At 38.2% G+C, this 22921-nt stretch overlaps 2 protein-coding genes across 12 annotated transcripts in view; both read left to right on the top strand.

Moving 5' to 3' along the window:
* The first annotated feature begins 1830 nt into the window (after window positions 1-1830).
* On the top strand, window positions 1831-7525 carry acadl (acyl-CoA dehydrogenase long chain). Its single transcript, XM_062039868.1, has 10 exons — window positions 1831-2308; window positions 4997-5314; window positions 5387-5551; window positions 5627-5693; window positions 6344-6508; window positions 6580-6681; window positions 6746-6859; window positions 6931-7058; window positions 7132-7218; window positions 7286-7525. Exons 1-10 carry the CDS (start codon window positions 2220-2222, stop codon window positions 7377-7379), a joined length of 1329 nt encoding a protein of 442 aa, XP_061895852.1. The 5' UTR covers window positions 1831-2219; the 3' UTR covers window positions 7380-7525.
* A 5652-nt stretch (window positions 7526-13177) lies between these two features.
* LOC133659722 (microtubule-associated protein tau-like) overlaps window positions 13178-22921 on the top strand; it is a 124786-nt gene continuing 115042 nt past the window's right edge. For 4 of the 11 annotated variants that reach the window (XM_062062441.1, XM_062062434.1, XM_062062406.1 and 1 more), the window contains exon 1: window positions 13190-13232. The gene's annotated coding sequence lies outside the window, so the exon portion shown is untranslated. Of the gene's footprint in view, window positions 13233-22921 lie in introns of all 11 variants that reach the window. The other 7 variants (XM_062062369.1, XM_062062360.1, XM_062062389.1 and 4 more) reach the window with 4 other exon arrangements.

Genomic DNA, 22921 nt, shown 5'->3' with positions numbered 1-22921 from the left:
TATGGGATTTGATGCAAGTGTAAGCCACTGGGACACTATTGTTCATTTCTAATTTTTTTATTATTTTTTATTAATGTTTTTAATCACTGCTATTTTGAAATTGTTACTAATATTGATGCTGTTGTCGATAATGTTCCTTTTTGTTTCACTACATTTGGATTTGTGTGTCCTCAATTGCTCTCAATTGCTCTGTTTATTTTTGTTCTTAATGTTGCTGGGACGGGTTTGGTTTTGGAATTGGATTGCATTGTTGTGGTGTTGTTGTGTATTGTTTTGTTGATTGATTAATAAATTCACAATTAAAAAAATATATATTAAAAAAAAGAAAGAAAAAAAAGTTTGGGGGACCCCTGCATTATACAATGCACAACATCATGTTTTTTAACAAAATGTATTTAAGGGGTTAGATTCTACATTATGGGATTTTTTTAATTGATTGTACATTGTACAACGAGTGAAAATAGCTAACTTTACAACTTCATGAATCAACCGACTTAAACAAGTTGAAAAACTTATTCGGGTGTTACCATTTAGTGGTCAATTGTACGGAATATGAACTGTACTGTGCAATCTACTAATAAAAGTCTCAATCAATCAAAATCTGGCATTGTTGTAAAGCAGGGGTCACCAACGCGGTGCCCGCGGGCACCAGGTAGCCCGTAAGGACCAGATGAGTAGCCCGCTGGCCTGTTCTAAAAATAGCTCAAATAGCAGCACTTACCAGTGAGCTGCCTCTATTTTTTAAATTGTATTTATTTACTAACAAGCTGGTCTCGCTTTGCCCGACATTTTTAATTCTATGAGAAACAAAACTCAAATAGAATTTGAAAATCCAAAAAATATTTTAAAGACTTGGTCTTCTTTTGTTTAAATAAATTCATTAATTTTTTTACTTTGCTTCTTATAACTTTCAGAAAGACAATTTTAGAGAAAAAATACAACCTTAAAAATGATTTTAGGATTTTTAAACACATATACCTTTTTACCTGTTATATTCCTTCCTCTTCTTTCCTGACAATTTAAATCAATGTTCAAGTAAATGTATTTTTTTTATTGTAAAGAATAATAAATACATTTTAATTAAATTTTTCATTTTAGCTTCTGTTTGTTCGACAAAGAATATTTGTGAAATATTTCTTCAAACTTATTATGATTAAAATTCAAAAAATTTATTCTGGCAAATCCAGAAAATCTGTAGAATCAAATTTAAATCTTATTTCAAAGTCTTTTGAATTTCTTTTAAAAATTTTGTTCTGGAAAATCTAGAAGAAATAATGATTTGTCTTTGTTAGAAATATAGCTTGGTCCAATTTGTTATATATTCTAACAAAGTGTAGATTGGATTTTAACCAATTTAAAACATGTCATCAAAATTCTAAAATTAATCTTAATCAGGAAAAATTACTAATGATGTTCCATAAATTATTTTTTTAATTTTTTCAAAAAGATTCGAATTAGCTTGTTTTTCTCTTATTTTTTTCGGTTGAATTTTGAATTTTAAAGAGTCGAAATTGAAGATAAACTATGTTTCAAAATTTAATTGTCCTTTTTTTCGTGTTTTCTCCTCTTTTAAACCGTTCAATTAAGTGTAAATATCATTTATTATTAATAATAACATAGAGTTAAAGGTAAATTGAGCAAATTGGCTATTTCTGGCAATTTATTTAAGTGTGTATCAAACTGGTAGCCCTTCGCATTAATCAGTACCCAAGAAGTAGCTCTTGGTTTCAAAAAGGTTGGTGACCCCTGGTGTAAAGTGATAAAATATATGGCTTGGCGGGAGAACAATTGAAGTAATATGACTAACCGCCTCTAGATGGCAGAGTTGAACGATAGCATAAGTGACTCCAACATGTTTTGTTAGAGGAAGAAAACGGCACCTCAGAAAATAACTTTTATGGACTTCGTAGATTTAGTACAACTATTTGTCTCTTTATTTTCGTTACTATGACATTCAACCCTAACTACAGTAATTACATTCGTCAATGTCCATATATACATATTTGAGCTACGTGAAAAAAGTGTAGATATTATATTGTGTTTTTTTTAAATGTACGATAGGTTTCTTGTTTTCTGGGAGATTTTTTTTTATCAGACTTAGCTAGTAGCTTTTAGCAGAGGAAGTACATTCCTCCACTTCTCAGTGAAAGTCCACTGGGAGGAGCAAAGTAACACATAGGAGCTTGCAAAGAGACCACGTACGGATTTGTTTTTACGCCATGTTTGTCAGAAGTGTTGCAAAAATATGTCGTTCTGGCTTGAAAAATGTGTGCAGTTCAGAACATATGCTGCCCTCAGTTGCTGCTAGGTGAGTATTATCAATGTGTTTTTAAATCATTCCATGCCTTTCATTTAAGGAACGTCGCTATTTTTTTTAAAATTGTTGTGTACATTATCGTAACCAATGCCATTTTAATTAACACTTTAATAATCGTGTCTTTTAAAGTAGGTCATAGTGACCTTTGACACAGTTAAATGTCCTTAGGACCTCACTAGCTTGTTCTGTAGCATAAGGTTATTGCAGTGAATCAAATTAATGTACTCACTAATGAACAGTGTTGGGCTAGTTACTGAAAACCAGTAACTAGTTACTTTATTTCAAAAGTAACTTAGTTACTTACACCAAAAAGTAATGCGTTACTGTGAAAAGTAACTATTTAGTTACTTATATATTTTTTTTAATATTTTTTAAGGCCCCCTTTAATGCCCTTTTAGCCTTCATTTCAGTACTGTTATTGCACTGGAGAATAATACAATCTGTCGATCAACTTGACATGCATTTGCATCACTGAACTCTGCTAAGCAATGTGGTCTACATACAACACACGAAGACAAAGATATGTTTCAAAGGGCCAATTTTTAACAAATTGACAAAACTATTTTAAATAGCTGCAACATAACATACATAGGTAACAAACAGCATAATAACAACATAGCTGTAAACCAAGGAAGGCACACACTACATACACAAAGCCTAACAAGGTGGTTTTTTCTCTCAAGGAATTCTGAAATAAAATCATGTCTGAAGCCCAGAACACTATGCATTTCCCCAGTTTTAGTTTAGAGATAAGGAAAGATTGGCCCGGCCCACTAGGATCCCTCTTTATGTTTGTGAACTTTATAGTCTATACCAGGGGTCACCAACGCGGTGCCCGCGGGCACCAGGTAGCCCGTAAGGACCAGATGAGTCGCCCGCTGGCCTGTTCTAAAAATAGCTCAAATAGCAGCACTTACCAGTGAGCTGCCTCTATTTTTTAAATTGTATTTCTTTACTAGCAAGCTGGTCTCGCTTTGCCCGTCATTCTTAATTCTAAGAGAGACAAAACTCAAATAGAATTTGAAAATCCAAGAAAATATTTTAAAGAATTGGTCTTCACTTGTTTAAATAAGTTCATTATTTTTTTTACTTCACTTCTAATAACTTCCAGAAAGACAATTTTAGAGAAAAAAATACAACCTTAAAAATGATTTTAGGATTTTTAAACACATGTGGGCTCTGTACCGAGGATGTCGTTGTGGCTTGTACAGCCCTTTGAGACACTTGCGATTTAGGGCTATATAAATAAACATTGATTGATTGATTGATTGATATACCTTTTTACCTTTTGAATTCCTTCCTCTTCTTTCCTGACAATTTAAATCAATGTTCAAGTAAATTTATTTTTTTTATTGTAAAGAATAATAAATAAATTTTAATTTAATTCTTCAATTTAGCTTCTGTTTTTTCGACGAAGAATATTTGTGAAATATTTCTTCAAACGTATTATGATTAAAATTCAAAAAAATTATTCTGGCAAATCTAGAAAATCTGTAGAATCAAATTTAAATCTTATTTCAAAGTCTTTTGAATTTCTTTTAAAATTTTTGTTCTGGAAAATCTAGAAGAAATAATTATTTGTCTTTGTTAGAAATATAGCTTGGTCCAATTTGTTATATATTCTAACAAAGTGTGGATTGGATTTTAACCTATTTAAAACATGTCATCAAAATTCTGAAATTAATCGTAATCAGGAAAAATTACTAATGATGTTCCATAAATTCTTTTTTTAATTTTTTCAAAAAGATTCGAATTAGCTAGTTTTTCTCTTCTTTTTTTCGGTAGAATTTTGAATTTTAAAGAGTCGAAATTGAAGATAAACTATGTTTCAAAATTTAATTGTCATTTGTTTCGTGTTTTCTCCTCTTTTAAACCGTTCAATTAAGTGTAAATATCATTTATTATTAATAATAACATAGAGTTAAATGTAAATTTGGCTATTTCTGGCAATTTATTTAAGTGTGTATCAAACTGGTAGCCCTTCGCATTAATCAGTACCCAAGAAGTAGCTCTTGGTTTCAAAAAGGTTGGTGACCCCTGGTCTATACATTTAGAGTGATGGGATAATCAAACACTCTAGAAGTCTAGAATGAAAGAGTATATAAGAGAATTGACAGAGTGTGTGTACCTTCAGTCCGCAGTGCCTCGTTAAAATCTAGCTGCTGTTGGAGGTGGAGGTGAAGTGTGTCTCTCTTTACTAGCTTCGTCGAAGCATGTTGCTTTTGTAGCTGTTTCAGCAGATTTGAACTGCTAGGATAGGATCTTTGATCCAAGACCCAACTTACATTTAACTAAAATGTTCTTTTCTTTGTGGTCGACAAAAGGAAAAAAAAGTAGTGAGAATATCTCCATGTTAAAAAACTCGACTTCTGGCTCCGCCATGATGTAAACACAGACACGACCCCTCCCACACACACACATACACAGCGCGCGCCTCTTTTCCGGTCGCCTCTTCTGCAGCGCTCCAATAAAACACACTCAGATCTTCTCAGTTTCTAGCTGATACTGCATAAAAAATATCGTAAAATAACTCAGTAACGCATCATGTAGTAACGGTAACTGAGTTACCGAATATAAAAAATTACTTTGTAACGCGTTAGTCCGAACACTGCTAATGAATTAACTGTTTCGAGCTGTTTTTGTATAAACACCATGAAAATATTCAAATAATAACTCCAGACTGCAGCACAATGATGCCCAAGAACTCGGCCATCCCGTCCCCTCCGCTCGTCTGGAGACGTCCAGTGCAAAGAGCCTGACGGACATTGGGACTCGAAGGATTTTCAACGCGGACCATGACCTCTTCAGGCAGAGCGTGCGGCGATTCTTCCAAGAGGAGGTGATTCCGCATCACACGGAATGGGAGAAGGCAGGCCAGGTGAGCAGGGAGGTGTGGCTGAAGGCCGGCGAGCAAGGCCTGCTGGGAGTTATGACGCCAGAAGAGTATGGCGGAATCGGCGGAGATCTGCTCTCAGCGGCCATCACATGGGAAGAACAGTGAGTGGACAAAACAAACTGAATCACTTCTTATGTCCTGTCTCTGATGTGTTTCCGATTTCATCCCAACAGGATGTACTCAAACTGTTCAGGCCCAGGCTTCGGGCTTCACTCCGACATCGTCATGCCCTACATCGTCAACTATGGCACTAAAGAGCAGATCCAACGCTTCATTCCAAAGATGACTTCTGGGGAATGCATCTGTGCCATCGCCATGACGGAGCCAGGAGCAGGCAGGTGAGGACTTGTGATTGTGTCAAGAAGTAGGACTGCTTCGATCTGTTTTGACATATATTTTATGACTATTTTCAGTGACCTTCAGGGTGTGCGGACATATGCCAAGCAGGACGGCAGCGATTGGATACTGAATGGTAACAAGGTGAAGTAGCTGCCGTAGGAGGCAAGAACCACCTGTGTCTGGTTTGCTTTTTGTGTTGCTTTCCATTACCGTATTTTTCGGAGTATAAGTCGCACCGGCCGAAAATGCATAATAAAGAAGGAAAAAAACATATATATAAGTCGCACTGGAGTATAAGTCGCATTTTTTGGGGAAATTTATTTGATAAAACTCAACACCAAGAATAGGCATTTGAGAGGCAATTTAAAATAAATAAAGAATAGTGAACAACAGGCTGAATAAGTGTACCCTTATTCAAAAAAACCCTTTTCTTTTCCCTGTAACTTTTTGGGACCCATTAGTAGTTGTGGATTTCCCTTCCGTGCGGCAGCTGTTTCCTTTTTCGATGGTCTTTGGCTTTGGGGCTGCGTCTTGTGCGTTTTGTTGATACTTTTCCATAATGAGGGTGAGTCCATAGGGCGCTTAGCGGCTCACTGAATAGTTGTGTGAGTATTTTTGATTAAATGTGAAAAACTTCTGATGTGACATGGCTATGTTTATTGCCCCCATGTGAAGCTTGGGAACCTGGAAAAAATCTATAAATTAGCCGCAGCATTGTATAAAGGCGATGGAAATTACGGTAAAATGAAAAGGCTTTTTGAAAACAAGATTAAAGTGTTTATTTTGTGCAGGTGTTCATCACCAATGGCTGGATGGCCGACCTGGTGGTGGTGGTGGCCGTGACCAACCGTGAGGCAAAGACAGCAGCACATGGCATCAGCCTTTTCCTGCTGGAGGAAGGTATGCAAGGCTTCCAGAAAGGTCGCAAGCTGGAAAAGATCGGCCTCAAGGCGCAGGTACATTCGCCGAAGATGTTATTCCCCATCTCCATGGCACCACTTTTATCATATCTCATCTTCTTCTGAAGGACACGGCTGAACTTTTCTTTGAGGACGTGCGGCTCCCGGCTGATGCACTATTAGGCGGAGTCAACAAGGGTTTCTACTACCTGATGAATGAGCTGCCACAGGTAAACGTCCCCTCATGCACACAGCACATGTCAGGCTTTATCTATTGTGAGGATTTCTGTTTAGGAGCGTCTGGTGATTGCAGACATGGCCATCGCCAGCTGTGAGTTCATGTTTGAGGAGACCAGGAGCTACGTGTTGCAGAGGAAAGCATTTGGGAAGACAATCGCTCACCTGCAGGTGTTGTCTTCTGCGGTTTTGCACGTTTGTGACTTAAAGTGACTTTGCACGCCTTTGGTTACCCCGCACAGACCGTACAGCACAAACTGGCAGAGCTAAAGACAGAAATCTGTGTGGGCAGAGCGTTCATTGACAGTTGCCTGCAGCTGCACACTGACCGACGTCTTGACCCTTCTACTGCTTCCATGGCCAAATACTGGTGAGAGGTGCATTTCTTTTGAGTGTGTGCTGATACTTTTTAACGCTAAATGTCTTTTTTTTTTACCCTGCAGGGCATCTGATCTCCAGAACAAGGTGGCCACGCAGTGCCTGCAGCTCCACGGTGGCTGGGGCTATATGTGGGAGTACCCCATCGCTAAGTAAGTGCTCAGTCGACCCCCCACAGTGTCTCAAAAATGTTGCTGAATCATCTTTTTGCTCTTGCAGGGCATTTGTAGACTCCCGTATTCAGCCCATCTATGGAGGAACCAATGAGATAATGAAAGAGCTCATTGCCAGGACCATCGTCAGCCAGAAGTGAGATGTCCCTCACTGGGTTAGTTAGGGGTTATACATAGGAAACAAATAAAACAATTATTATTACAGATTATTACCAAACCTGTTTCAAAGTGTAGGTTAGCGTCAGTTTGTGACTCCTAATAAAACTAATTTATTTTTTCAGCCTTTCTTGGGTGTACATTACTTTGTTTTTTCTTAAATGAAAATCAGTCAGTGAAAATAATGTACTTAATGCAGGGGTGCCCAAACCTTTTCCAAAAATCAAAGGATTTAAAATGGTTAAAACCAATACAATATTTTTATTGAACAACCAAGCTTTAACATTTCAACTTTTTTCATTACATTACACCTGTTTTCTCTTTTGTTATACTTGAGTTGTTTTAGTAGGGCTGTTAAAAAAATAGGTTAACTCATGTGATTAATCGAAGAAATGATCACATTAATCATGTAAGTACCGTATTTTTCGGATTATAAGTCGCAGTTTTTTTCATAGCGATGTATACTCTGGAGCGATTTATGTGTGAAATTATTAACACATTACTGTAAAATATCAAATAATATTTATCTCATTCACGTAAGAGACTAGACGTATATGAGCACGTTCTCAGTTGGTGCGATTTATACTCTGGAGCGATTTATGTGTGAAATTATTAACACATTACCGTAAAATATCAAATAATATTTATCTCATTCACGTAAGAGACTAGACGTATATGAGCACGTTCTCAGTTGGTTATTTATGCATCATATAACGTACACTTATTCAGCCTGTTGTTCACTATTCTTTATTTATTTTAAATTGCCTTTCATATGTCTATTCTTGGTGTTGGATTTTATCAAATAAATTTCCCCAAAAAATGCGACTTATACTCCAGTGCGACTTATACCGTATTTTTCGGAGTATAAGTCACACCGGCCGAAAATGCATAATAAAGAAGGAAAAAAACATATATAAGTCGCACTGGAGTATAAGTCGCATTTTTTGGGGAAATTTATTTGATAAAACCCAACACCAAGAATAGACATTTGAAAGGCAATTTAGAATAAATAAAGAATAGTGAACAACAGGCTGAATAAGTGTACGTTATATGAGGCATAAATAAACAACTGAGAACGTGCCTGTTATGTTAACGTAACATATTATGGTAAGAGTCATTCAAATAACTATAACATATAGAACATGCTATACGTTTACCAAACAATCTGTCACTCCTAATCGCTAAATCCCGTGAAATCTTATACGTCTAGTCTCTTACGTGAATGAGCTAAATAATATTATTTGATATTTTACGGTAATATGTTAATAATTTCACACATAAGTCGTTCCTGAGTATAAGTCGCAACCCCTGGCCAAACTATGAAAAAAACTGCGACTTATAGTCCGAAAAATATGGTATTACCAAACCTGTTTCAAAGTGTAGGTTAGCGTCAGTTTGTGACTCCTAATAAAACTAATTAATTTTTTCAGCCTTCCTTGGATGTACATTACTTTTTTTCTTAAATGAAAATCAGTCAGTGAAAATAATGTACTTAATGCAGGGGTGCCCAAACCTTTTCCAAAAATCAAAGGATTTAAAATGGTTAAAACCAATACAATATAGATTTTTTTTTAAAGAACAACCAAGCTTTAACATTTCACCTTTTTTCATTACATTACACCTGTTTGCTCTTTTGTTATACTTGAGTTGTTTTAGTAGGGCTGTCAAAAAATAGGTTAACTCATGTGATTAGTCAAAGAAATGATCACATTAATCATGTAAGTACTCAGATTAATCACGCAATTTATTTTGACCGTACATGCTCCTTTACCTGAATGGTAACCTGAAAGGCGACACGGGTTGTTATACGGTTAGTGATCAGTACAAATGTCAGTGCAAAGATGATTGACTGGAAAACGCTTCTTCAAAATAAACACAGGTGGGACTTTAGATAGACCTAGTATCAAGTTTGGAGCAAATAAATGACGGTACATCCAAGGGAAACATTTAAAAATGTTCCTGTTTGACATTCTGACCACAAAATAGCATTTAAATTATGCAAGCAAGTAATAAACCTATGATTAATCATTATTTAATCCAAATTCAAAAGTGTGATTTGTATCATTTGACAGCATCGTGAGTTCAAACCCCGGCCGAGTCATACCAAAGACGATAAAAATGGGACCCATTGCCTCCCTGCTTGGCACTCAGCATCAAGGGTTGGAATTGGGGGTTAAATCACCAAAATGATTCCTGAGCGCGGCCACCGCTACTGCTCAAAGCTCCCCTCACCTCCCAGGGGGTGGAACAAGGAGATGGCTCAAATGCAGAGGGTAACTTCACCACACCTAGTGTGTGTGTGACTATCAGTGGTACTTTAACTTAACTTTAACTAGTATGCACTTTGGCCACCCCGACTTAATGCATTAGAAAGCAATTCATTAATAGCCACTGAGTTTAATACCGGGTATTAAACTAAGGGAAGTTCTTCCACCTCAGATTTGTAAACAGTTTTCCTAATATTGTAAATAACAAATAATAGAAGTAATCTGTTCCAGTGCCAAACTGTTTTTATCTTGAATCCTCTGCGAACTGTACAGACAAATGTGTTAAACATTTTAGCAATTTGCGGCCTATCGGCCTACTTGTAAACATGAATAGTAAACCACTGTCTTAACTTGAATAACAAATGACTGCTTCTTTTACCTTTAAAATAAATCCAAGCAAAATCACCATTTGAGCATTGATCGTACACTATATCATACTTGCCAACCTTGAGACCTCCAATATCGGGAGGTGGGGGGTAGGGGGTGGGGGTGGGGCTTGGTCGGGGGTGGGGGGGCGTGGTTGGGGGCGTGGTTATTTACAGCTAGGATTCAACAACTCGAGTATTTCATATATATTCCATATATATATATATATATATATATATATATATATATATATATATATATATATATATATATATATATATATATATATATGTATGAAATACTTGACTTTCAGTGAATTCTAGCTATATATATATATATATATATATATATATATATATATATATATATATATATATATATATATATATATATATATATATATTTATTTATTTATTTTATTTACATAGAAAGAAAAAAAAAAACTTGAATTTCAGTGTTCCAGTGGCTATCCATTAGATGGCAGTATTGTCCTGTTTAACTTCTCCGTTCATTGGGCAGGCAAGCTGTTTATATTGTGGGAAAGCGGACGTGAGAACAGGCTGTCCCCACTCAGTCTCAGGTCCGCATTGAGCTGGAGGGGGCGTGGCCTCCAGCTCCGGCTGAATACCGGGAGTTTGTCGGGAGAAAATCTCTGCCGGGAGGTTGTCGGGAGAGGCGCTGAATACCGGGATTCTCCTGCTAAAAACGGGAGGGTTGGCAAGTATGCACTATATTGCCAAAAGTATTTAGCCACCCATCCAAATGATCAGAATCAGGTGTCCTAATCACTTGGCCCGGCCACAGGTGTATAAAATCAAGCACTTAGGCATGGAGACTGTTTCTACAAACATTTGTGAAAGATTGGGCCGCTCTCAGGAGCTCAGTGATTTCCAGCGTGGAACTGTCATAGGATGCCACCTGTGCAACAAATCCAGTCGTGAAATTTCCTCGCTCCTAAAAATACCAAAGTCAACTGTTGGCTTTATCATAAGAAAATGGAAGAGTTTGGGAACACAGCAACTCAGCCACGAAGTAGTAGGCCACGTAAACTGACAGAGAGGGGTCAGCGGATGCTGAAGTGCATAGTGCAAAGAGGTCGCCAACTTTCTGCACAGTCAGTTGCTACAGAGCTCCAAACTTCATGTGACCTTCCAATTAGCCCACGTACACTACGCAGAGAACTTCATGGAATGTGCTTCCATGGCCGAGCAGCTGCATCTAAGCCATACATCACCAAGTCCGATGCAAAGCGTGGGATGCAGTGGTGTAAAGCACGTCGCCACTGGACTCTAGAGCAGTGGACACGCCTTCTCTGGAGTGATGAATCACGCTTTTCCATCTGGCAATCTGATGGACGAGTCTGGGTTTGAAGGTTGCCAGTAGAACGCTACATTTCAGACTGCATTGTGCCGAGTGTGAAATTTGGTGGAGGAGGGATTATGGTGTGGGGTTGTTTTTCAGGAGTTGGCCTTGGCCCCTTTGAATGCTCCAGGATACCAAAACATGTTGGACAATTCCATGCTTCCAACCTTGTGGGAACAGTTTGGAGCGGGTCCCTTCCTCTTCCAACATGACTATGCACCAGTGCCCAAAGCAAGGTCCATAAAGACATGGATGACAGAGTCTGGTGTGGATGACCTTGACTGGCCTGCACAGACAGAACACCTTTGGGATGAATTAGAACGGAGACTGAGAGCCAGGCCTTCTCGAACCAACATCAGTGTGTGACCTCACCAATGCGCATTTTGGAAGAACGGTCAAAAATTCCTATGAACAAACTCCGCAACCTTGTGGACAGCCCTTCCCAGAAGAGTTGAATCTGTAATAGCTGCAAAAGGTAGACAGACATCACATTGAACCCTATGGGTTAGGAATGGGATGGCACTTCAAGTTCATATGTGAGTCAAGCCAGGTGGCCAAGCACTTTGGGCAATATAGTGTATGACAGGGGTCGGCAACCCGCGGCTCTAGAGCCGCATGCGGCTCTTTAGCGCCGCCCTAGTGGCTCTCTGGAGCTTTTTCATTAATGTATGAAAAATTGAAAAAGATGAGGGGAAAAAAGTATATTTTTTGTTTTAATATGGTTTCTGTAGGAGGACAAACATGACACAAACCTCCCTAATTGTTATAAAGCACACTGTTTATATTAAACATGCTTCACTGATTTGAGTATTTGGCGAGCACCGTTTTGTCCTACTAATTTTGGCGGTCCTTGAACTCACCGTAGTTTTGTTTACATGTATAACTTTCTCCGACTCTCTAGGACGTGTTTTACGCCACTTTTTTTTTCTGTCTCATTTTGTCCACCAAACTTTTAACGTTGTGCGTGAATGCACAAAGGTCAGTTTTGTTGATGTTATTGACTTGTGTGGAGTGCTAATCAGACATATTTGGTCACTGCATGACTGCAAGCTAATCGATGCTAACATGCTGTTTAGGCTAGCGATATGTACATATTGCATCATTATGCCTCATTTGTAGCTATATTTGAGCTCATTTAGTTTCCTTTAAGTCATCTTAATTCAATTTATATGTCATGACACACTATCTGTATGTAATATGGCTTTTAACTTTTTGCGGCTCCAGACAGATTTGTTTTTGTATTTTTGGTCCAATATGGCTCTTTCAACATTTTGGGTTGCCTACCCCTGGTGTATGACCAGACCAGACATATGCAATTTTGAACTCTTACCGCCAGGTGGCAGCAGAGGGTTGCGCAACACTGGAGAGGTGACAACCAGAAAGGTTGTTTCGGCACCTTTTTGACGTGCAGGAATAAATGGTGCTGAAACTGCATTAAAAAAAATGGCATTGATTTCAGGGCACCTTTCATGGTATGGTTTTATAAAAAAATACGCAACATTTCATCCGGATGCTCTCATCCTCATCCCCAAATTCTCCATCTTCCCTCAGCAACAACCACACCCAAAGTGCTCAAACGCCACCCCGCACCTGCTGCCAAGCCAACTACGGTCAGTGTTACATTTTGCACATTTTCACTACAACACATTATCTAATGGCGGGGTTTTTGTTTTTTTGTTTTTTTTTCAGTTTTGCCCCCCCGGCATGCCTTCAGCTTCACGCAATCCCGTTGCGCCATCAGTGCCGCACTTACGGTAGCCGAACGCGGTGGGAGGGGTGAGAGTTCCCCTCAACAGCGCTCATTGTCAGCAGCTCGTTTGTGCCGCCCAGCCGCCTCAACCTGTAGGTAAGAGCCTCAACATTTGTCCTTTAATGCCACCAACTCTATATTACTTGTACATGAGTTGTAAAAGGTCTGCAAAATGTCATAAATAAGCGCATTAAGATTTGGTGGCGTCGTTGTGTGCACTAATCCTGTGAGCGCGACGTGCAGCAACGTGCGAATTTGTGTCACTTAACTCAACGGGGGGTGTGGTTGTAACTTCCCTTTTTTAATTAAGAATTTAATTATTCCAGTGCGTTTAATTGCTTTTTTTTTTTTACCCCATCGTTGGGCGTATATTGTTGCGTACCGGTGCGCTTTTTGCGCAGTAGCAGAAACGGCAGCCTTTTGTTCTGGTCCACGCCTGCAGGATGCTGAGACCGGCGTCTCTCCAGGATATTCACTGCAGTGGATGCTGGACCGTGGGCTCAAAATGTCAATTAGTAGAGATGTCCGATAATTGCTTTAAAATGTAATATCGGAAAATATCGGTATCGGGTTTTTTATTATCGGTATCGTTTTTTGGTTTTTTTTTTTCGTTTTTTAAATTAAATCAACATAAAAAACACAAGATACACTTACAATTAGTGCACCAACCAAAAAAAACCCCTCCCCATTTACACTCATTCACACAAAAGTGTTGTTTCCTTCTGTTATTAATATTCTGGTTCCTACATTATATATCAATATATATCAATACAGTCTGCAAGGGATACAGTCCGTAAGCACTAACAGTACTAACCTTTAACAGTTAATTTTACTCATTTTCATTAATTACTAGTTTCTATGGAACTGTTTTTATATTGGTTTACTTTCTTTTTTATTCAAGAGAATTGTTTTTAATTTATTCATCTTATTTTTTATTTTATTTTTATTTTTTTAAAGTACCTTATCTTCACCATACCTGGTTGTCCAAATTAGCAGGCCTGGCCCTAACCAATCTGGCGCCCTAGGCAAGATTGGTCACTGCCCCCACATCGGCAGTGAAGTGTATATACTCACAAGAAACCGAATAGCTTTATCTTTGACCTTTTTTTTTTACTTAAAGAAAGCAAATTAACATATTATATGAAAATGTTATGTTATGATTATCTTTAACCGAATCACAGCAGTGCTCGAATTAAAAAAACAGCATTCCCTCTCATGTGATATTGCTTAATTAACATTAATGATGTGCACTTTAACAACTAGGCTTACAACTATACCCAATATATAAAGGGGTGGAAAAGTGACTATTACCTGCAGGGCAAACATTAGCTAACCAGATGGCAATAACAATGTAAACAAAAAACACCTGCTTAAAAGATCTAATACAAATGTCCCTGAGGTATGTAAGGTGGGAGTACTGTAAATACCTAACGTTACATTATTATTTTCCATAACAATTTAGCCCCCTCCACAATATTAACCCGACGTTAAAACAGAACTAGCTATTTATTGATTAGCAATTGCCGAATCATGTAACATTAGCTTAATGCTAAAAAGCCAGGTTACTATCACATTCTGTAACAGACAAATAATTTCATGTAGGCTAACGTTACCTACCTGCTACCTCTGTCTTTTTCTCGTTTCTCCTCCTCTTCTTTTCTATTTTTTCTTCCCTGGGCACCTGACAGTTTTGGCCGTTTTTACATCTTGTGTTGATTTTTTGATGTGGTAAAAGTCATGATACGGGAAGGGAGGGGGCGCACTGTGCGGGGAGATGGGGGGGGGGGGGGGGGGGGGGCGTAATGGGAGATGGGGGGGGGGGGGGGGGGGGGGCGTAATGTTGTAACAAATAATATTTCTATTAAATAGGCTTTACTTTGCATTTTAATTAACGTGGGATTATTTTTTGTATTTAGAAATAATAGTATCAACTTTTTTTTTTCTTTTTTCTCCAACATTTGTGGCACTGGCGTGGCGCCCCCTGATGGACGGCGCCCTTAGCATTTGCCTATACGGCCTATGCCACGGGTCGGCTCTGCAAATTAGGCATAATAATGTGTTAATTCCACGACTGTATATATCGGTATCGGTTAATATCGGTATCTGTAATTAAAGAGTTGGACAATATCGGAATATCTGATATCGGCAAAAAGCCATTATCGGACATCCCTATAAATTAGTGCACAATATTTGAACTCGTCACTTGCACTTTGCATCTTTATGGTGCCGACATGTGCATGTGGACATGTCATCCACTTGCCCTTGCATCACCTATAGCAGGGGGTGTCCAAACTTTTTCCACTGAGGGCTGCACAATGAAAAATGTTTCATTTTCAAAACCAATACAATATAGTAGGGGTGTAACGGTACTAGGGCTGCAACAACTAATCGATTATAAAAATAGTTGGCGATTAATTTAGTCATCGATTCGTTGGATCTATGCTAACTGTTTACCGGCCCGCCACACATTCTGGAACTGCTATTGCAAAAATAAAAAAGAACATTACAAAAAGTGGAATGAGATGAAATCTAACGAGAAAAAGTTGCAACGTTGACACAAAGCTGCCATGCAGGCCATTCTTTTTCTTTTGTCTTTATTTTTATTTTTTTGCCATTGCTCCAAAATAAAAAATAATGACAAAAAATCCATGTTGTAATGAATTATTTTCAAGGCTCCAATTACTTCAAATATTTTACTTTAAAATGTTTTATGTGGTAAATATTGCATATATTGTGTAGTTGCCGCCATATAAAAACATCAAAGTTTTCTTTGCCAAAAGCGCATAATAGTTCAAACGTAAAATCGACAGATGTATCTGAAGTTGATCTCGTAACTTAAGTGTTGAAAGTAAAAGAAAAACCTAATAAAAATGTATCACTTTATGAGTGGGGCACCTTTTGGATCCCAAATATATTTAGTGGTATTTTATTTATCTTTTCACTGTGATTACTCAAAAATATTAAAGAATTAAAATCAATGGTGTCCTGCATTATTGATCTTTTAGGGCTCTAATTACTAAATACTGCATATTTCAGTTTTACTATAAAAAAACAAAGTTGTTTTTGACAGAAAAGCCATAAAACCTTTTTATTTTTTATTACTTTATATCAACTTGAAGTTGATATAGAGATTTACTGTAAGCGTTAAATAATAACAAAAATAATAATAATTTGACTTATTTTTAACATTTTAATGACTGAGACCCTTTATGGTCTCTGCTCCCTGTAATCTAGATCATAAATCATGCTTCTCACCTGGAAAAAGAACATAATGTCATGGCTGTCTTAAGTTTCCAATAATTTCTACAACTTTTATTTTTTTGTGATAGAGTGATTGGAGCACATACTTGTTGGTCACAAAAAACATTCATGAAGTTTGGTACTTTTAGGGAATTTATTATGGGTCTACTGAAAATGTGAGCAGATCTGCTGGGTCCAAAGTATACATACAGCAATGTTAATATTTGGTTACATGTCCCTTGGCAAGTTTCACTGCAATAAGGCACTTTTGGTAGCCATCCACAAGCTTCTGGTTGAATTTTTGACCACTCCTCTTGACAAAATTGGTGCAGTTCAGCTAAATGTGTTGGTTTTCTGACATGGACTTGTTTCTTCAGCATTGTCCACACGTTTAAGTCAGGACTTTGGGAAGGCCATTCTAAAACCTTAATTCTAGCCTGATTTAGCCATTCCTTTGCCACTTTTGACGTGTGTTTGGGGTCATTGTCCTGTTGGAACACCCAACTGCGGCCAAGACCCAACCTCCGGGCTGATGATTTTAAGTTGTCCTGAAGAATTTGGAGGTAATCCTCCTTTTTCATCGTCCCATTTACTCTCTGTAAAGCACCTGTTCCATTGGCAGCAAAACAGGCCCAGAGCATAATACTACCACCACCATGCTTGACGGTAGGCATGGTGTTCCTGGGATTAAAGGCCCCACCTTTTCTCCTCCAAACATATTGCTGGGTATCGTGGCCATACAGCTCAATTTTTGTTTCATCTGACCACAAAACTTTCCTCCGGAAGGTCTTATCTTTGTCCATGTGACTGTAAGTCATTCATTTATAACATTATTGATTTTAATTCATTGTTATTTTTTAAGCAAAAAAAAAAATCCACTAAAATTCTTAGGGATCCAAAAGTGTCCCGCTCATAAGTGTTAAAAATAAGTCATTCATTTTTATTTAGCGCTCAATCCTTAAGTCTCTAGATCAACTTCAAATATATCCGTCGATTATAAGATTTTTTTTTTTTGTAATTATGTTTTTTTAGTGGGTTTGTTTCATACCCTAAATATGCCATTTTTACTTCCCAAAAAATATTTCAAAGTGGAATATTTGACGCGAAGTAATTGGAGCCATGAAAGGTCATTAATTCATACATTTTGATTCATTATTATTTTTTTGAGCAATGACCGCTTTAAAGAAAAAACAACCTTCTGAAGGCAGCTTTGTGTTGTTAGAGGCAACATTGCAACTTGTTCTTGTTACATTTCACCTGTATTCTCTTTTATTACACTTTTTAATGTTGTTGTTTTTTTAATAGTATTTTTAGAATGTGCTGCGGGCCACAAATGGCCCCCGGCCTCCACTTTGGACACCCCTGACCTATAGCCACCTCCAAATTGTTTTTATTGGACAGTAGTCTGTTTGTTTCAGTTCTTATTGTTTATCTTTATTACTTCTTGTGTGATTTATTTTTATTCCATATGTTTCCACAACCGCACCTTAAATTGGAGTCCTTAATCTCGTTATATGCAAATATAATGACAATAAAGTCCATTCTTATACCTACTTCATTTAATGTATCTAATGTGTTTTAATATTTATTGTAAGCACCATTTATTGCTAGGGTAAAACCAGATTTTTTTGTAGAATTTTTGTTGTTGTTGTCATCCTTTTCATCACTCAGTGGTCATTTGTGAGCATTCTGTGTTAAAAAAAAAAATCAATAATTGCTGACCTCGTTGTGTGTCCACATTCTGAGATATGCATGCAGTGAAGAACAGGATGTTGGCCTTACTGTAGTGCAGCTGTAGTCAGGGTGGGATTTACAACCAAGAACAGATGACATGAGATATGATCGCATGTATGGCTTGCATGCATGCGACGGCCCGGAAGCATTAACTCCTCGTCCCATATGTGTTACGCCCACTTAAAGACGAGCTGTTGCCTGTCTGCCAGCATTGAGGTCGTCGCCTACTTCTGTAAGGACACGCCCCTTCAGGAGCTGATTGGGTTATGTCTAATCACTTGGTTCGGTTGCGATAATGTCCTCTATTACAAGCTGATGGCAGGTTTTTGGACAAATTAACACCATAAGGTGTTATTTGAAAAGAAAGTAGCGAGAAGCATGACTGCTTGTACCACATCTTAGAGATAGGTTGTATATAACTTAGCTACGTACAAATTTGTTAACAAAAACCACAACTAAGATGCACGTTTAGAGATTTGTCATGTACATGCTACTGATTAGCATTAGCGATTTTACATGGCGATTTCAACACGTACTAATTTGTTAACAAAAACCATAAATAAGATGCATGTTTAGAGATTTGTCATGTACATGCTACTGATTAGCATTAGCGATTTGACGTGGCGATTTCAACACCTACATATTTGTTAACAAAAACCATCACTAAGATGCACGTTTAGAGATTTATGTACATGCTACTGATTAGCATTAGCAATTTTACATGGCGATTTTAACACCTACATATTAACAAAAACCACAACTAAGATGCATGTTTAGAGATTTGTCATGTACATGCTACTGGTTACCATTAGCGAATTGACATGGCAATTTCAACACGTACAAATTTGTTAACAAAAACCATAAATAAGATGCACGTTTAGAGATTTGTCACGTACATGCTACTGATTAGCATTAGCGATTTGACATGGCGATTTCAATACGTACTAATTTATTAACAAAAACCATAAATAAGATGCATGTTTAGAGATTTGTCACGTACATGCTACTGATTAGCATTAGCGATTTGACATGGCGATTTCAACACGTACTAATTTGTTAACAAAAACCATAAATAAGATGCATGTTTAGAGATTTGTCATGTACATGCTACTAATTAGCATTAGCGATTTGACATGGCGATTTCAACACGTACAAATTTGTTAACAAAAACCACAACTAAGATGCACGTTTAGAGATTTGTCATGTACATGCTACTGATTAGCATTAGCGATTTGACATGGCGATTTCAACACGTACAAATTTGTTAACAAAAACCATAAATAAGATGCACGTTTAGAGATTTGTCATGTACATGCTACTGATTACCATTAGCGATTTGACATGGCGATTTCAACACATACATATTTGTTAACAAAAACCACAACTAAGATGCACATTTAGAGATTTGTCATGTACATGCTACTGATTAGCATTAGCGATTTGACATGGCGATTTCAACACGTACATATTTGTTAACAAAAACCATAAATAAGATGCATGTTTAGAGATTTGTCACGTACATGCTACTGATTAGCATTAGCGATTTGACATGGCGATTTCAACACGTACATATTTGTTAACAAAAACCATAAATAAGATGCACGTTTAGAGATTTGTCATGTACATGCTATTGATTAGCAATTTTACATGGCGATTTTAACACCTACATATGAACAAAAACCACAACTAAGATGCACGTTTAGAGATTTGTCATGTACATGCTACTGATTACCATTAGCGATTTGACATGGCGATTTCAACACGTACAAATTTGTTAACAAAAACCACAACTAAGATGCACGTTTAGAGATTTGTCATGTACATGCTACTGATTAGCATTAGCGATTTGACATGGCGATTTCAACACGTACATATTTGTTAACAAAAACCATAAATAAGATGCATGTTTAGAGATTTGTCATGTACATGCTACTGATTAGCATTAGCGATTTGACATGGCGATTTCAACACGTACATATTAGTTAACAAAAACCATAAATAAGATGCACGTTTAGAGATTTGTCATGTACATGCTACTGATTAGCATTAGCGATTTGACATGGCGATTTCAACACATCACCCGGCCCTAGTTCACGTATTCTAGCTCTGTTCCATAGTCTGAGGTGTTGAATAGCTCAGGATGATGCCCCCTTCCCCCTCACTATCCTGCCATGCTTCTTGCACTACAGGTGTCTAATGGGAGCTGGCAGGCCAGTGTTTTCCACGATTAAGGCTGCAAGCAAGGACATAATCCAATTCCCATACGTCGGAGGAAGCGCGCGACCTACTGACCTGCATAAGACTCTGAGTGCTCGTCTTGGTGCTCTCCTGCGTTTGTTTTTGTCGCGAAAAAAGGCTTACTAGTCATGTTTATTAAAGTCAACATGGTAGGAACAATGATTTAGAGGTGGTTGTCCTTGCACAATCTTGGAAAAGGTCCCTTTTAGTGGATTGCAACAGATCCCATCTGCAGTACAGATGTGCTTAAACAGCTGTGAAAATGACACGCTTGCGTTAATCGAGGGGATTCTTTTAAGGTCATTTGTTCTCCAGAAGCCCCTTTCCTCAGGAGTCCTCCGTTTATCTGGCACCGGCAACATTTCTTTGCAGGAATGGTTTCAGTGCATGACGCCCCTCTAGCGGAGCTCCATCATGGGCCGCCTCGCGGGCAGCCACTCAAACGCGGCCTGACACCAGTGTCACATTCCATTCCTCACGGACGGTGCCCCACAACAGAGAGGACACTCATCCGGGGCATTCTGGCTCGCATATTGGCGTCTAACAATCTGTGCTAGGGAGATTTTGGAAGACCAATTAGGAGAGTCTATTTGTAAAAGACAAAGATCCGCCTCAGACTGACCAGAAAATCCATTCGTTTATTACCTTCCCTTGGCATGCACCCTAGATTTAATGGGGACGTATTTTGCAAAACCAACTTTTCTTGCCTATAGGTACCTGTTTTTGTGTACAAATCCCAAAACCAGTGAAGTTGGCATGTTGTCTCAATCGTAAATATAAACAAAATACGATGATTTGCAAATCCCTTTCAACCTATATTCAATTGAATAGACTGCAATGACAAGGTAATTAATGTTCGAACTGGAAAACGTTATTTTTTGCAAGTATTAGCTCATTTGGAATATGATGCCTGTAACAGGTTTCAAAAAAGCTGGCACAAGTGGCAAAAAAAACCTGAGAAAGTTAAGGAATGCTCATCACTTATTTGGAACAGACCACTTGGGAACAGGTGGGTGCCATGATTGGGTATAGAAGCAGCTCAGTCATTCACAAACAAGGATGGGGCGAGGGTCACCACTTTGTGAACAAATGCGTTTAAGAACAACATTTCTCAACGAGCTATTGCAAGGAATTTAGGGATTTCACCATCTACGGTCCGTAATATCCTCAAAAGGTTCAGAGAATCTGGAGAAATCACTGCACGTAAGCAGCAAGGCTGAAAACCAACATTGAATGCCCGTGACATTCGATCCCTCAGGCGGTACTGCATCAAAAAAACGACATCAGTGTGTAAAGGATATCACCACATGGGCTCAGGAACACTTCAGAAACCCACTGTCAGTAACTACAGTTGATCGCTGCATCTGTAAGTGCAAGTTAAAACTCTACTATGCAAAGCGAAAGCCATTTATCAACAACACCCGGGCCCGAGCTCATCTAAGATAGACTGATGCAAAGTGGGAAAGTGTTCTGTGGTCTGACGAGTCCACATTTCAAATTGTTTTTGGAAACTGTGGACGTCACGTCCTCCGGAACAAAGAGGAAAAGAACCACCTAGATTGTTATAGGCGCAAAGTTCAAAAGCCAGTATATGTGATGGTATGGGGGTGTATTAGTGCCCAAGACATGGGTAACTTACACATCTGTGAAGGCACCATTAATGCTGAAAAGTACATACAGGTGCTGGGTCCTAGACTGACCTGCCTGTAGTCCAGACCTGTCTCCCATTGAAAATGTGTGGTGCATTATGAAGCCTAAAATACGTAAACGGAGACCCCCGGACTGTTGAACAACTTAAGCTGTACATCAAGCAAGAATGGGAAAGAATTCCACCTGAAAAGCTTCAAAAATGTGTCTCCTCAGTTCCCAAACGTTTACTGAGTGTTGTTAAAAGGAAAGGCCATGTAACACAGTGGTAAAAATGCCACTGTGCCAACTGTTTTGCAATGTGTTGCTGCCATTAAATTCTAAGTTATTGATTATTTACAACAAAAAAATTAAGTTTGGAACATTAAATATCTTGTCTTTGCAGTCTATTCAATTGAATATATGTTGAAAAGGATTTGCAAATCATTGTATTCTGTCTTTATTTACGAATTACACAACGTGCCAACTTCACTGGTTTTGTATTTGGGATCTGCATAAGCCTCAAAAATGTGAAATTAAATCAAACCATGGAGGCATGACAGAGATATTTGTAAAACAATCTTGCCTTCCTTCATGCTTCCTCCAAACGAGCCCTTAGGAATTTGCTCTGACTTGTGACGTTTTTCCCATTGGAGACCTCTGCAAGATATCTCTGTATCTAGTAGAGATTTACCCAGAAAGCCATTGTAAGATTAAAGATTAAAGTACCAATGATTGTCACACACACACTAGATGTGGTGAAATTTGTCCTCTGCATTTGTCCCATCCCCTTGGGGAGCAGTGGGCAGCAGCGGCGCCGCGCCCGGGAATCATTTTTGGTGATTGCACAAGTTGTAGTCAATAAGTTCCTACTTTTTCTCTGTCCTCTTGTTGTGGGCCAGACTGGCTCGCACTTGCATCCTCCGCTGTTGCCATTTCTAAC

This window comes from Entelurus aequoreus, linkage group LG01, assembly GCF_033978785.1.
Source record: "Entelurus aequoreus isolate RoL-2023_Sb linkage group LG01, RoL_Eaeq_v1.1, whole genome shotgun sequence".
In the NCBI taxonomy this organism is placed as follows: Eukaryota; Metazoa; Chordata; class Actinopteri; order Syngnathiformes; family Syngnathidae; genus Entelurus; species Entelurus aequoreus.
The sequence above is the reverse complement of the archived record's forward strand: the minus strand, read 5'-3'. Positions and strand labels throughout refer to the sequence as shown.